The sequence below is a fragment of the Helobdella robusta genome, assembly GCF_000326865.2.
Source record: "Helobdella robusta unplaced genomic scaffold HELROscaffold_6, whole genome shotgun sequence".
Classification (NCBI taxonomy): Eukaryota; Metazoa; Annelida; class Clitellata; order Rhynchobdellida; family Glossiphoniidae; genus Helobdella; species Helobdella robusta.
In genome coordinates, this window is record NW_008705330.1 from 3,233,861 (window position 1) to 3,250,956 (window position 17,096).

At 32.5% G+C, this 17,096-nt stretch overlaps 1 protein-coding gene across 1 annotated transcript; it reads left to right on the plus strand.

Annotated features, from left to right (window-relative positions):
* Positions 1-353: 353 nt before the first annotated feature.
* Positions 354-2,319, plus strand: HELRODRAFT_164285 (hypothetical protein; the record flags this gene model as incomplete). Its single annotated transcript, XM_009029258.1, has 3 exons — positions 354-648; positions 1,162-1,260; positions 2,195-2,319. The coding sequence occupies 3 exons, from the start codon at positions 354-356 to the stop codon at positions 2,317-2,319; spliced, it is 519 nt and encodes a 172-aa protein (XP_009027506.1).
* Between the last annotated feature and the right edge of the window lie 14,777 nt (positions 2,320-17,096).

Sequence of the window (17,096 nt, forward strand, 5' to 3'; positions counted from 1 at the left end):
TTCGGTAGAATTTATAGAATATTGTAAAAATTATGGTCTAATACCAATATATATATATATATATATATATAGAGGATATAAATTTTGTTCAGTTGGTTGTTTGCAATTTAATTTTGTTTTATTTTTCACTATTTTTTGGTTTAAATTTTGAATTCGCGGTAATAAAGTTAAAGTTGTAATTAATAAAGGATAGTTTATAGAAGTTGCACTGTTTTGAAAGTTGAAGTGTTTTGCTGTTTTTTATTTTTTGTTTTTTTTTCTTGTGTGTTTATTCTTGCGGACTGCTAACATTCTAAAGACATTTGAAATATAATTTTATAAGTTGATTTGCAGACATTCTTTTTGAAATAATAATGTCGATCAAAGGATGTCAATGTGCTAGAAATATGGAAGATAAAGACGCAATTCAGTGCTTTCAATGTCAACTTGCTTTTCACCAAGACTGTGTCGGAATAAGTAAATCAGCTTTCAAGGTTATCAGTTCCGTGTCTAATATTAAGTGGTATTGTGATGAATGCATGAAACTACTTCCTGATGTAAAGTCATTAAATAAAGCTGTGCGTGATAGCAATCATGCGCTCAACACTAAAATTGACAAAATTGATGAATCGAACAATTTGTTGAGGAGCGAACTTGAAGCTATCAAAAGTTTAATTCAAATTTGACTACCGAACCCTAACCTTAAAAACGATTTGAGCAAAAATTTTGCTGATGCTGTCCGATGCGAAGTGAAGAAAAATATTGAACTAGTTAATGATGAGGTAAAAAGTGTTCAAAAAACTTTAACCAATGTAAATGGCATGAAAGAAAGAGAGAATAACATAATGATGTTCAATTTGCAAGAAACTGATGATGATAAAGATAGAGCTAAAGGAATTATTAAAAAGTTATCCAGTGAAGTCAAGGATCAGGATATTAAAAGAATTGTTAGACTGGGTCCAAAAGCTGAAACTAAAATTAGACCGGTGCTGATTGAAATGAGGAGTTGTGCAATTAAAGATTTAGTCTTAAAAAATTTCTTTAAATTAAAAACTATGCATGAAGATCTTGATAAAGTATGGATCAGTCATGATTTAACAGTTGATCAGCGTGCCGAGTTAAAAAAAACTAATTGATGAAGCCAAATCAAGAAAAATCTCGTGCCCGGGTTTTTTATTCAAGGTGAGGGGAACGGTGGGGAGGTGGCGGATCGTCAAACTCAGAGAGCATCTGGTGAAGTGATTTCTGGTGAAGGTATTGCTGATGGTGCTGGTGGTGGAAGTTTGTTCAGCTGTGGTGATTATGATAGTTGTGGTTGTGGTATTTGCAGTGGTGGAGATGGTTGTGGTGGTAATGTTAACGGTGGTGGTAATGATGGTGGTATTTGCGATTGTAATGATGGTTGTAATGGTAACGATAAAAGTAGTAGTAATGATCGTGAAGTTACCAAAAAAAAACACAGAACTAAAATTACAATTAGGTTTGCTGAACATTAAGTCAATTATGAATAAGATCAAAACTGTTCGCGATTTATTTTCTAATAATTTTGATATTTTGTTGTTACGGAATCCTGGCATGGGTCGTCCGATAATTTATCACTTAGACTCACTCTACCACCTGATTTTGTGTTCATAGATTTTTTGAGGCCAGCCGACCCTAACCATGGTGGAATAATTGTATTTTTTTAAAATTATTTTAAATTTTATAGAATTCCACTGCCTTTATTTAAGACGTTTGAGCCTATAGTTGTGAAATTTTATTTCAACAAAGTAACTATTGTTGTTTTTGCAATTTATCGTCCTGGGTCTTCTATTCCATCACCATTGTTTTTTGATGAGTTATCATCTGCTTTTGATCAAACATTGCTTTTAGCAAATTATGTTATTTTTATTGGAGATGTGAATATTCATGTTGAACTTTTGAACGACTCTGTTGAAATTGTTTGAAATTTTTGATTTATATCAATTGATAAATAGAATAAATGAACCAACCCACGTTCATGGTGGAACATTAGATTTAATTGTCTCTAGTTCTGACCTTCCCTCACAATTTTTTTCCGTTGAGCCACCAAATGTGTATTCAGACCACAGTTTAATTAAAATTTGTTTCCCTATTTCTGTTCCCACACCTCAGAAAAAATGGAAACTTACTCGTTCATGGAATCAAATTGACGTAAATCAATTTTCTTCACTAGTTCTCGAATCACCTATTTCAGGGCCGTTCAATTCATCTTCCGCTGATACCCTGTTGAATATGTTTAATTCTGAAATCGTGAGGATTGTGGATATGGTTGCTCCTTGTCGTTATGTCAAATCTACTCATGTACTATCTGCCCCTTGATTTGACTCATTAAAACGCAATTGTCGAAAACTGGAACGATTGTATAGGAAAATGAAAAATGATATTAATCGAAATGCATGGCGCTTAGCGTTAAAAGAAAAAATACAAAAATTTTCCCAAAAAAGTAACAAATTTTGGTCAAATCAAGTTGATTCGTTTAAAAAACAACCAAAAAAATTGTGGAATGTCCTCGACAAAATTTTATCTAAAAATCACAATAATAACCATTCAAATGATTTCTCCCCCAATGATTTTATGAAATTTTTTATCAATAAAATCAATAATATTCGTAGCACGACTTTAGAAAATACTAACAAACCAATCCGGTTTGAATATGTCTCTAGGGTCGTCTTACCTGAAGCTATTGTTAATCTTTCCGATTTTCAAATGTGCACGCCAGATGAATTGCGTAAAATAGTTTGTGACTCCCCTGGCAGTTCTTGTCCTCTTGATCTGATTCCAACATACATATTTAAAAAATTTATAGATCTTTTTTTGCCATTTTTGCCATTTTTTGTCAACCAATGTTTATCAACTAGCAGTTTTCCCAACCCTTTGAAACATGCTATTGTAACCCCACTTCTAAAAAAATCAAATTTGGACGACAACGTTTTATCAAATTACCGTCCTAACTCTAATCTTTCATTCATTTCTAAAGTCATTGAACGAGTTGTTATCAAACAATTGTTACAGCATTTAAACAAAAACAATTTGTTGCCAAAGAATCAATCCGGCTATCGTCAATATTTTTCCACAGAAACTGCACTCATTGATATTTTCTACCAGCTGTTCTCTTCAGTTGACAGTCAATGCGTTTCTTTTTTAGCATTACTTGATATGAGTACTGCATTTGATTGTGTCGATCATACTCGTCTCATGTATAAACTCTCCACAAGTTTTTTTCTCTCTGATTTAGTCTTATCGTGGTTCGCTTCCTATCTTTTAGGCCGCACCCAGCAGGTTTCTTACAACACAACCCTCTCTGACATAAACAAACTATCGTTTGGTGTCCCCCAGGGATCTGTGTTGGGACCTCTGTAGTTTCTTATGTACACTGCTGATGTTTTTGATATCATTAAAAAATATGAGTTCAGCTCCCACGCCTTTGCTGATGATATTCAGTTATTGGTTTCTTGTCCTGTTGATTCGATTGATGCTTCTCTGAATGAACTGACTGATTGTCTCATCGAAATTGGATCTTGATGAGTATGAATCAGTTAAAGTTAAATCAATCTAAAACACAAATATTACCGGTTGGTTCTTGGCAGCAACTGTCGAAGGTCAAAATTTCATCGATCAGTGTCGGCAATGACATCATTGAATTTTCCACATCTGTCCGTAGTCTTGGAGTTATTATTGACTCAAACCTAAAGATGGATTTACATATTAATAATTTAGTGAGGGTCTGCTCCAACCAACTCCGTTTATTACGCAATGTCAAAAAATCACTAAACACGTCTGTTCTTCAAAGCTTGGTTTCCTCTTTCGTCTTTTCCAGACTAGACCACTGCAATGGCCTTTTTTATGGTGTCACCAAAAGGTCTTTTTCAAAGCTTCAGTCAATACAGAATCGTGCGGCCAAGCTGGTTTTGGGTGGTTCGTGGTTCGATCATGTTACGCCTATTTTGAATAGGTTGCACTGGTTGAGGGTTGAAAAACGTGTTTCCTTCAATTTGATAGTTTTGATGTTTAAATGTGTCAATAATACAGCACCTCCCTACCTCATCGATAGATTGGAATCATACAAATCTCATTTTTCAAAATATTCCTTCCGATCAACCGAGCGCAATTTATTTTTTATCCTGACCACAAAGTTGGTGACGGGTTCCCGCAACTTTGCGGTTCTTGGCCCGATTGTTTGGAATGGTTTACCTCCATACTTACGTGACCCTAACCTATCATATTTACAATTTCGAAGTCAACTTAAAACTTATTTATTTGCACAATGACTGTCCGTCTTATTTGTCTATGATTTAGTAGCGCTTTTGAGATTCAACAATAAAAAAGCGCTGTATATAAATTTCCGTAATAATAATAATTCCGTAATAATAATATATATATGTTGGTAATAGATATAAATTCTTTCCGGCATAAGTTTAGATCATTCTTTATATATATATATATATATATATATATATATATATATATATATATATAGTTTATTTGATTGTGTAGAACATCAGATTCTCTTGGAAAAATTGGTTCATGATTATGGTATTTCCGGTACTGTTATCAAGTGGTTCAGATCATATCTGTTTGACAGAAAGCAACAAGTAGTTTTCAATAATGTGTTATCTAATGAAACGGTTTTGACATCAGGAGTGCCACAAGGTTCAGTGCTTGGACCTATTCTTTTTATCATGTATACCGTTGAAGTTTTTAAAGTATTTAGTAATTTCGGTTTTAAATATCATGCCTATGCTGATGATATTCAGATTATAGTTAGTAATAAGCCAGAATTACTGCAATCTGAAATCAACAAACTTGTAACCTGCCTAAATAACATTGAAAATTGGGTGTCAAACAATGGTCTTAGATTAAATCAGCAGAAGTCAAAATTTGTTCCAATAGGTACATGGCAGTAGCTGATGAAACTTAATATCGACTCAGTGAAAATAGGAGATGTCAAAATAGAATTTAGTGACAAAGCAACTAATCTCGGTTTCATTCTTGATTCTAGATTATCGATGCATATCATATAAAGATGATAACAAATTCATGCTCCGGACAGATTCGAGAACTCTATAAACTCCGTAAGTCATTAGATAAATCTGCTATTCATATCTTGGTGCATGCATTGGTTCATTCACGATTGGACTGTTGCAATGGTCTGTTTTACGGTTTGCCAGGTAGGCCTATTTCTGTAATTCAATCTATTCAGAATAGAGCAGCCAAATCGATTGTTGTTAGCGCTTTTGAGAACTTTTTGATTTTAATTAGCGCTTATAAATGTATAAATGTTTCATTAATAATAATAATAATATATATATATATATATATATATATATATATATATATATATATATATATGACTTTTCGTCTGAGCTCACTAATAATGTTATGTTATATTATGTTATACATATACATATACAATTTCCCATTTTTTCTTCAATTGTGCTGTTTTAATTTTGGATTTTTAACGGAGGCAGGCAAATTATTTTTAAAATTTGAAATATCATTTTTTCTATTTTTTTTTATAAAAACGTTTGTCTAATTTTTATAAAAAAAAATTATATAAAAAATAAATAATTGAAACAAATGTAGTTTATTCATCGGATGCATGTCTGTGGGATGTTTAGACTTTAAAGATTTGAAACTGTCAAATGAACCGATTTGGACTGAAAAATTTCGAAAGAAGAATTGCAGAGGTGCAATCGCAGATATGATCAATTAGGGTTGAGTTGCGAACATAGCAATGAGTTGATGTTTGCCAGCATCAACAGTATTCGATTTTAATGATGACTTCGAAGAAATATGTTGTTTCAAGATGATGGGTTTTCCTTTATGTCTGAGTGATCATCTTCATCATCACCATCATCATAATCATCCTCATAACCGGAATTGACCGAAATTGAATTGACCGTCATCAACACCATCTTCATTCTATTGCTATATTTTGATGAATAAAAGCCGCGCTTAACGTCATCACTATTATTATTAGCATCATCACCATCATCATCATCGTCACCGCCATCGTCATCATCAGTATCTTCATCACAATCACCAATACCACCATCTTCAGCGTGATTGTCATTATCAACAACATCCCCATCGTCATTGTTGTCATCACCATCATCTCGACAGTTACCAACCTCACAGTTTTCATTATCATCAGCACCATCGCTAACTTGCCGGCCAACACGGGCCAGCTGAATAAAAATAATTTAATGTTGGTATTTATTGAGGTGAGCACATGAATGCTGATCATATCAACATCGTCGAGTCCATTCCACCTTTCCATGCTGGGATGCATGCACGTCAACATCTCCATCATCAACGGCTTTTATTATTACAACATTCATCCATGCCATCTTCATTATCTTTATATTATCATATTCATCATCAAAATTATGGCTTTTGGTATTGTCGTCAACACTGTATATGAAAATATCATCGTCATCATCATCAATCACAAATGTCATCAGCATCACAACCACAACCACCATCAACATTACCATCATCATCGTCACCATCATTATCATCATCATTACTACCATCGACACAATCACCATCATCTTCATCATCATCATCATCATCTACACGATCAAAAAATTATCCTTATTATCTTCCTCAATATAGTGATGACTGTCCTGGCGCATTGTTCTGGTCATCAGATTGTCTCACGCGATCCTCAGACTTGCCGTACGTTGGTGCATTTAGATAAATAAATGAAGATAATTAATGCAAATTGAATGAAAAACAACTCGATAGCTTTTATATCTTCAGATGCAAGATTTAAGTACAACGCATTCAAACTTTTGTTCATTCGTTCTTTTCAAATATTCAGTTTATTGAAAGTTTAATTCTCAGTTTTGTTGGTTGCACCACTCTCGTCATGCTGAAAGCTTCTTTTTGAAAATTTAAAAATTTTGGTTGCCAATACCTTTGATAGACCCAACAAAATAAGTATGAGATGCTTTGACAAGCTTCCAGATAGGTAAATCTAGCAAACGTTGGGAGAAGTCCGTAGAGAGTCTAGTAATATCTCGGAAAATTTGATTTCAACTTGACCAATGTAATCTATGAGTTTAATAATAACTTTGGCTAATTGCTGGTTTCTTTTAAATGTTAAAAGCCAGCGATTTTAGGAATGGATGTCCCAGCAGCCACTTCGAGTGTAGTCAGAAGCACGTCCGACGCAGCAGCAACGTGTGGTGGATGTTAAATAATGTGGATGTTGTCTGCTGCTGCCGTTCTACATCTGTAGTTTGGCGACGAGACAAAATTTTCTCTATTTTCCTCTATCTTCTGTTGGTCTGTTTGCTATGTTAATCTTCGTATCACTCCATTTTTCGGTGTCATCAATTTTGGTTTTTTGTTTTTTTTTCCTCTTGTGCATCTTGTCTGATTTTTTAGACAATTAGATTTTCTACTTGTGTGACATAAATAACTCAGCTTCTATATTTTATTAGTAACTCTCTTTCTGTTCTTAATTTTTTCAGCACCAATTCATTTGTTTCCCGTTGAGTCTATGATATGCTTAACAACAATCACCAATGCTGCTGAACGAAAAAAACTTAATGAAAATTTTTGACAGAGCCGATGACAAAAATTTTGTTGACAATTTTTTGAACATTGCCTATTTTTGATTTTGATCTATAACCAAGCGGTAATAAAAAAAGATGTAATCTTTGTGTTTGAAAAAATTATTTAATCAGAGTCTATTGTGTTTGTTGTTTAAAAATCAAAATAACTTTATCAAACTCTTCAGCAGCTAGTGGCTTAATAATTTTTAATGCTGACTATGATTCATTGGCCTCCACCAAACACCAGGCGTCTTTCTACCAATGTGACTTATCAAAGAAGCAGGCTGAACACTCCTTCCTCAAACGGCAAGAGATGCGTCACCTCCAATCAAATGGCGGTGGATCTATCAAAATGGTAGCTTCAAATAGAGATCAGCTTTTGCCCTGACCAATAATAACTAGTTGTTTCGTGTGGTTCAGCAAAATGTCAGAAGTAAAGAAACTAGGAGTTGTTAATTTTTTTGGTCAACGTATGATTTAGACAATTTTCCTTTTATCAATACATGGATTTTTTCAAGCTATTCCCAATTGTTTTTGTTTTCTGGTGTTGTTTTGTTTGAAGGGACCGGGCTTCACGTGATGGTGGTGGAGTAGTTTTCATCATTGAAGTGATCTCGAAGGTGGTCATGAGGTACACTATGACGAATTCGGTTAGTTTCTTGAACCCCGTCAAATTTTACAATTTTGCCCCAAGTAAAATTGTTTAGATTTGCCCCGAATATACTGTATACAAATATACAATATACTATATACAATATACATACGATAAACGAATAGTCCTGTATAAAATTATACGATGTTCGCTTGATCGTTCATTTAATTTATTCACTTTGTTTGTAGGCTAATTTTTTTTCATGGATTTGTTTGGTTATATTTTGTTGATTGTTTAGTTATTAATTGATTGATTTATTTAAACAAATGGCGAAATTGCTGATTACGATGCTGATAAGGGTGATGATAGCAATTATGGTGATGATAATGAGGTTGATGGTAATGATCTTGATGATGATGATGGTGTTTATGATGATGATGTGGATGATGATGGCAATGCTGATAAGGATAATGATATTGATGATGATAATGATGTTGATGATATTGATCATGATGATAATGATGTTAATGATATTTTGTGGTTCTTCTATAATGATAACTTGTGCACGCACTTTAGCAATCTTGACCACAGGCGTATCGGTATTGGTAGTTTTTACTGTTGAATTTTTATCAATCATTTATAGATGGAAATTATAAAATTTCCTGGCATTTTCATCTGTCTTTTAGATTTGATTTTTATAATTCTTTTTATAAGTCCAACTCTTTCTAATAAAGTCACGTGGTACGTTGATTGAAGATGCTGATGATGATGAGGAGGATTGACGTAATCAAACAGGTCATCCAATTACTTTTCTTTTTCTGCATCTTTATATTTTCCCGCCATGCTACGCTGCTGTCAGCTATCTTGCTACTGCATCTGAAGTGTCGCTAACTTCCACGTTGTTAATGTTCATGTTGTTGATATTCGTGCTTCTAAAATATTCATGTTCTCAATCTTCATCCTGCTGAGGTTGGTGGTGCAGTCAACTCCACGCAACCAGCCCTCCCGTTTCTCGACCAATCTGAGCATGCTGGATGGGTCCACATTTCAAATTTTTCAAATCAACTTCAGGCTTATATATGCCCAATCACACGCTATCAACAAATGTTAAAACTTTTTGTACAAAAGTTTAATGGAATTGTAAAATTTTAAATTTTTTTAAAATTTTCAACAAACAACAAGCAGTAATAAAAAAATTTTTCCTAAGCAGCGCATGCGTTTAGGGAGACTTCAAATGCAGCCTACGTTTAAAACGATTACAATTAAGATAGAATTGATTTGGATGTTTGGCTGGTAGCAAGAAGCAATTGTTACGCTTAAGCGATCAGAAGAAAAGAAGTATGAAGCCAAGTGAACCAGCCAGCAAACGATAAAGAATAAGCATAATGTGGCACGTTTTGCATGTAATCTTTTCATGTAATAGATCTGTCATGCTGCCTTTGTTCAAGGCGAAATTTATACATTGTAAGTTGTGCTATGTTGTTGCTTGCTCGCTTGGTTGGTTGCAGTTGCTACTAGAATTTTTTGTAGTTGTTGTGGTTGTTGTAGTTGTAGTTGTTGTGGTTGTTGTGGTTTTTGTAGTTGTTGTCGGGCAAGCACACACAACTCAGTTCATCCTCCACTAAATTTCAAAACAAGCTGCAACAAATTTTAAACTTGTAGTAAAAAAATTATTTTATATGTTAATTACTTTCTATTTTTTTTCCATTCGAAAGCCTTTAGAACTAACTCATCTTAAGAATTCTTTAAACTTTTTTGCTTAATTTTATTACATTAATTTTATTATTATTTTATTATTAATTCTTATTATTTTATTTGTAAAAAAAAGTAAATTTATATCGTAATAAATAATAAAAAAAAGAAACAAACAACAGAAGAAAAAAAGAACCCACCATTCAGTCCTGCTGACGTTTTGCGGCAAAGCAGCGAATATTTTGAAATCGTTTCTCCAGATGTAATGTTCTTGTTGGGTTCGAAGTGAAATGCCGACTGACGGAGGAATATGCATGCATGCAAGATGTCATAGTCGGAGCATGATGGTAAATTGCCACAAGTTGGTCACTTCATTTAAATGATTACAAAGTTTAAAACTTACAGCTTCAATTTGCGTTTACACCTATTTTTTTCTTTATTTTAATTTATGTTTTATTTTGTAATTAATCTTCACTAATATAACACAAAAAACTATAAAAAAACAAACGAACGAAAAAACAAACAAACACTAACAGAAAAACACAATCAAGAACACACACGCACACAAACATACATATAGAGACACACACAAACACACACACACACACACACATTAAAGGAATCATATTTGTAATTAGTAAAAATTTGATTCTAATCTAATTGAATTCTTTGTTCTCTCAACATTTATGCAATTTATCAAATTAAATAAAAATAAATTCACTTACTCAGACATAATATTTTTTGCAATTCAAAGAACAAAACTTGTGATTGAAATAAGCAGCAAAAATGAAAATAACAATTTTTTCTTGATTACAAAACGTCTCATAGTTTTCAGGTGCAAAAGATTTTAAATTCTTTCTATAATTTTTTTTAATTTTTTCTCGTTATTTCTAAAATTTTTCTTTCTCCTTTTTTACTTTTTTAAATGTTTTCCTCTTATTTTCTATGTTCTTATTATTTCTTTCTTTTATTTGTTAATATTATTAATAATATTATTACTATTGATTCTTCTTTAGTTATATTTTGATTTAATTGTCTGCAAACCTTATTTCTCATGTAACTTGAGTATTTATAAAATTGATTTTGGCAAAACCATCGTTGGAGTTGCTTAAATCAACAATTATTTTGGACCACTTACTTCAGGTTTTGCAGTTATTCAAATAAATAGAAAGGTAAAATGAAAATAGTTTGCTTGAAAAATTATTTTTTTTTATTAGATTTGAATAAATTTTGCAAAATTAGCAGATATAAATATGATTCATCTAGAAGATGGCTGATAAGATTCGTTCTCTAACTGACCCAGTTATGTCCAACGCTCGTCTATGATGACGTTGCTCATTTTATTTTTTGTTCTTAATTTGTCTCAATTCTTGCTAATATACTGCCGCTACTGTGGACGCTACTGTCGCTTTTACTACTACTACTACCACTACTATTACTACTGCTACTACTTCCACTACTACTACTACTAATACTACTACTACCCCCACAACTACTACTACTTTTACTACTAGTAACTACTATTATTGCTGCTTCTACCTTTAATAATAATATTTTGAAAATAATTCTAAATTTAATCTTATAGAAATTAAAAAAAAATCTTTTGATTTAAGTTACGTAAATATTAAATTAAATATTAAATCCAACAAAATAGTAAAAATTTCTTAAACAACACATATTAATACTTCACAATTAAATTAATATTACGCTGCGTTGGAGCGTTGTTGTTTGAAAAATATTTACATGCTCAAATACGTCGATACATTATTAAGGACCATTGTAGTAAAGCAAAGTATTTATTCAAAGCACTTTCTAACATAGTTGAGTTTGTTCGGTGCTGACAACCAACAACTAACACGCCAATCATGATGATTATTCGTAAAACTTTAATTTTAATTTCTGAAATTTTTTGTTAAAAACTTGAAACATCGTTGCGAAACATTTTCACGGGGTCGTCTCGATTAATATATTTTTGAATTCTGTTAAAGTCACCCTTCTTGCACATTATTAATTTTAGTTTAACAAAAAACAAAAAGCAAACAAAATTAATTTTATTAAATTTGTCAATTTATTCAATTTTATTATAAAATTGTTTGTTTTATTTTAGAGACTTACACAGATAGTTCATATCTATAGCTGATCCACGATGTTCTCATCTATAGCTGCTAATTTTTTAATAACATTATCGGCAAAAAACAAGCATTATCCCCGGTTTCTATCTAAAATATAAATGCTACTTTTAAAATTTGGATGGAATTTTTCGGCAGAATAGTTGTCACCTTCTTATTTTTACATTCACGTTTACAAACAACGTTGTTATAATCATATTAAGTTGGAATATTGAATGTACAAATATAGTAGCAGCAACCGCGAAAGCACCACTCATACACACCACATATAAGCACACATACATGCACAAACTCACTCACTCACACATCCACACGCACACATTCACAAACACACGCACACATAGAGACAAACACAATGCGCAAACAAACATCAGAGCGCACAAGAATGTACATCACATGCAAAAATGCATACTATAATGCCAAAAAAGAATCATACCGCCTCTTACAAATAAATTCGATGATTAATTACCGTTCGATTTGCATTCGCAATAATTCAACGCGAAACATGACAATTCTATAATTTGAGTCAATTTGTTGATATTTGGAGTAACGTTTGTGTTGGTGGGGATATGAAATGTACAACTACTTCACTTACTGATGTTTCCAAAGTTAAATAAACACTGCTTACTTATAATTTAATAAAAAAGCGTGACGAGCGACAAAAAATGTCCTTCAATCATAAGTTTAACTAAATTTTGAATTTGTTAGCTTTAAATTTTAATTTGGAGCTTGTGAGACATCCAGCACCACCAAACAGAGCAAGTATGAAATGTATAAGTGAATAATATATAAAATTTATAGCAACACATTAGTTCACTCATATGATACACTCATTTATTATCAAACGCCAGACATAATTTGAAAACTCACAATTTTTTAATTGCATGGTAATTTTTATTGGCCTGACCGTTATGCGCATTGAAAAATCTGTTAGTGGTAAGTTGGAAAGAAATTTACAGGAATGACGCTGTAATTTGAATTTCGTTTTTCAACATTTTGATCAGGTGAAAAAATGTGCCCGATTGCTATTCATTATGAGCATTGCATTTTTCTTAACCTTTCGTTACATCAAATATTTAATCAAAAGAAGCTGAAATGTCATGCAAGTTTCGACGGTCAAGTTATGTTATGTTTCAATGCAAATCTCTAAAAGAACAAATTAAAAAAAGAAAGGAAGAATGTCCTCCCGGTTCACACCGAATATGATCACAAACTTAAAAAAACGAACAGCATGATTGCAGACTATCGAATGTGACGCAAAGTAAATGGAGACATCAACTATGGAATAAAACTTTTCTACAGTCAAGCAATGAATAACGGAAGTGTATCATATGAGTGAAGTTAACCACGGAAGAAAGTGACGAGCATTTCAAATTATGTTGTGTTACGAAGGGCCATTATTTGTGGAGAGCATCTGTTGTGTTATGTTCAAAAGTATCTAATAAGCACTGCTCTGTTAAAAAGGTGATATTTCAATGATTCGTTATTGGTTGAAATTAGCAACTTTTAAATCAACTAATAGTAAATTTTGAGTTTTGACTGAATGAAACAAACATATTTTTTCCAAATGATGATATTGTGAATGGATTCAAAAAAACCATCAAATCGTTTTTATTTTATATATCTGATGAAGAAGTTTCAAACAAAACATTTGACGTTCCACAGAAACTGACGATCTGAGTTAAACTCAACTGAAGTGCTTCGTTTCATTTGAGGTTAACTTTTGTTTAGTTGGGGACATCCTCCACTCCATTGGACTTCTAAAGTTTAAAATTTAAACAAAATAAATGTTAATCAATTAAAATAAATAAATAATTGTATCTTGTACATAGATCGAATTATATGATTTATATTTCCATGAAAATACCAAACGTATTTTAATATATTTATATAAGGGTGTATTCGTTCGTTAAACACAATTCTAATATTTTCTGCAAATTTTATTAGCTTGGTTGGAGGACACTCAACAAATCCAATTATCTTGTTTAGGTAATTACAATTTCAAAACACGGAGCCTCATTGAATAGTGATGATTAAAACCATTAAGAAATATTAAAAAGATTTATTAGAAGCACTCAAACTTGTGAGTATTTTTTAATTGAATTTTTAATGAACTAGAATTTTATTTTACAATTAACTTACAAAATTTTAGAAATTGAGTGGTTAATTAACAAAAATTCATTTGCTGAGACATTGTTTGAAGTTTCTCCACCACTCCTACATTTACATTGCAATCACCACCTAAATATCTATTTACTAATAACAAATGCATTGCATTACTTCACCCCTCAAATATAAAGTTCACTTTTTACGACTTGGCAGAATGATCCTTAATGGGGACAAACGACTCTTCGTGAATGTTGCTATGTTTTTGGAGCTTCAACGCAAGAAGGCACATTGAACTTACAACTTGCAATTGCTCCTGGACGTAAGCACGGAGTTGCATGGCCAATAAACAAATGCAACGTACAACAATCTCCAATAAATAAGTACTCCGACCAAGCAAAACCTGCCTCATCTCACTTGAACCCATTTTTATTGAAACCGTCAACCAGGAATGAAATGCACTGAGATAGCAGGCATGCGTGTGTGTATGCAAGCAAGTTTACATCCACGTTTCTATGTATTTATAACTGTTGTTGTGAAATGTATTTAGTTATGCATTTATACATTGTGTTTAAGTATGGTTCATATTCATCTTTGCACGTATGTACACGTTTGCATCTGAACTGTATGAATTTACGTACACTTCATTCAGACATTGGACAGATGGATGGAGTGAGTGTCGGCACGTCACATGACGTCAGCTCCTCCGAAGATTGCACCCGCACAAATTCACAGAAATTTTATTAACTCGACTTGCACTGACAACCCAATAATGGAATGCTACCAAGAGAACGACAAATGTATAATATTATAACGCCACGGTACCTGCCTATGTTTGCATATTTTTCCACCTATCCGTTTGCATGTCTACCTGCCTCTGTGATCAAACGTTGTTCGAGATGTTTTCACGTTCTTCTAATCTATACGTTTGCTCACGAGCGTTCTTATTTGGAAGTTGGAAACAATTGTTAAATATGAGAATATACGCCACAGATATTATCATTCAGTATTTTTCGAAAATAAATATTGACTCAAGACATTATGAAGTGTAAAAAGTATTATTGAACATCTCCACGTACAGCGTCACATCAGAATATTTAATTTAATAGACTCTAATGGTTAAACACGCTCACAGACATACGTGTACGTGTAGAATTATAATTTCATTATGCATGTACCAGGAAGTCGGATGAAAAATATGTGACTCCAACTCAATGGTACGGTCCCTCAAAAAATTTAGACTCCGGGTAAAACTTCCAGAAAAATTTTTCAACTTTTGCATCACAATGTTACCTTATTATCACAGCTAGATTCAAAATACTTTAACTGTTCACATGGAGAAAGCCTAATTTTGAACATTTTTATACAATTCTTCTATGAAAATGTTAGTTTCAGTAAAAATAAATACAAAGATTTGTTTGATTTCTTACCTTAACCCTAACTAAATTGTTACATTTTCTATTTCAGGAGGAGAGGAGCGTAAGGAGCTTTTGTTTCAGGTCATCTATATAATCAAAAATTACTGCAGGAACAACATTTCAGCCCTCAAAAATATTTCAAGTTAGTAATGCGTCCAGTATGTGTTTCACTGGCATAACTTGTTTCAACATTTTTAACTTTATTTTTGTCATTCGCGAAATCTCATTCCACTTTAAAATCAGCGAGTAGGGGGTTGTAATATTGTTTTCGCTGATGTTCAACGGAAGTAGTGGCGTTGGAGTAGCTGCTTAGTGACCCTGAAAAGTTGCAGCCCTACTTGAACGTATGTGTGTGCATGGCTCGTTCATTTTAGATATTAACATCGATAATAGAACTTATGCTGGACGTCAGTCAGATTCCCAACACATCTGCTCACATATCAAAGACACACACGCAGAGACAAATGCACAACTCAATTTTAACGAATTGAAAGACAGCACTGTTCGAGATAGACAATATAACTTCGATCCATCATAAACCGGGTTTGACGTTTCGTGATTTATGTCATGTTCAACAAAAGAATGTTTTTTTTATTCAAAGTGAATTATTCATGCATATGCCCATACTTGAGTGAACTTTGCAAACTGAATGCAAGTTACACAATGAATAATGTTTAATATTTTCATATTCTGCTTTTATTTTAACTTAATGTCGAACCATTTTTTAAAACAATTTTTTAATAGAATTAGTTTTACTCTAACCACACAATTTTTTCATAGAATCATAGCCAGATTGAAAAAGGTCGTCAATTTTCAATCCAGTAATCAGAATAAATTTTCATTACAATAGTTAACTCAACGTTATTCGTCATTTTACTCTAGTTCACAATTATATTAAATATGAATAATAATTCACAACACAACTTCACTTTTAATATATTACATTGGCTCATATTATACACAGTAAGCGTGCAATCACATGCAACGGGTGCGCGTGCAATAGTAGAATGAGCGATGTTTATTTCTCGGGAGCTCACTTAGAACGCATTACGTCCTAATTGTATTGAAATATATGATAGCTTATTTGTTCTGTAACAACAATTCTCCTTTTTTCTTTCATTTCCTTCTTTTTTTTTTGATAAAATCGACATTACGAAAACAGAATGCCCAAATAGAAACGTAAACAAATGCGTTGGCAACGATACGAACGTACCAGAGATGGCTCCCCACCAACTCGTTATTATTTACATATTATTTTATACTTTTCGGACTCAGGTACTCTTTAATTGAAAAAACGATGAGGCCCAAAAATACAAAACAATCTCGAGGTCGCCATTTTTTGGGTTATCGCAATAGTTTACCAATCTGAATTTCAATACCCGAGGGAGCCGGTTTTGAAAAACAATAATATGATAATTAAAATAATAAATTATCCTGACTTTAGATACAAATTTACAGCTTTTTTATGTCTATAAAAGTTAATTAATGCTTTCAATTTTAGCAAAATTATTTTATATGAATTCACTATAAAAATCGGGAAATATTAATCGACGTCGTAATACCGAAGATAAGAAAGTCACTAATTGAGCAATTA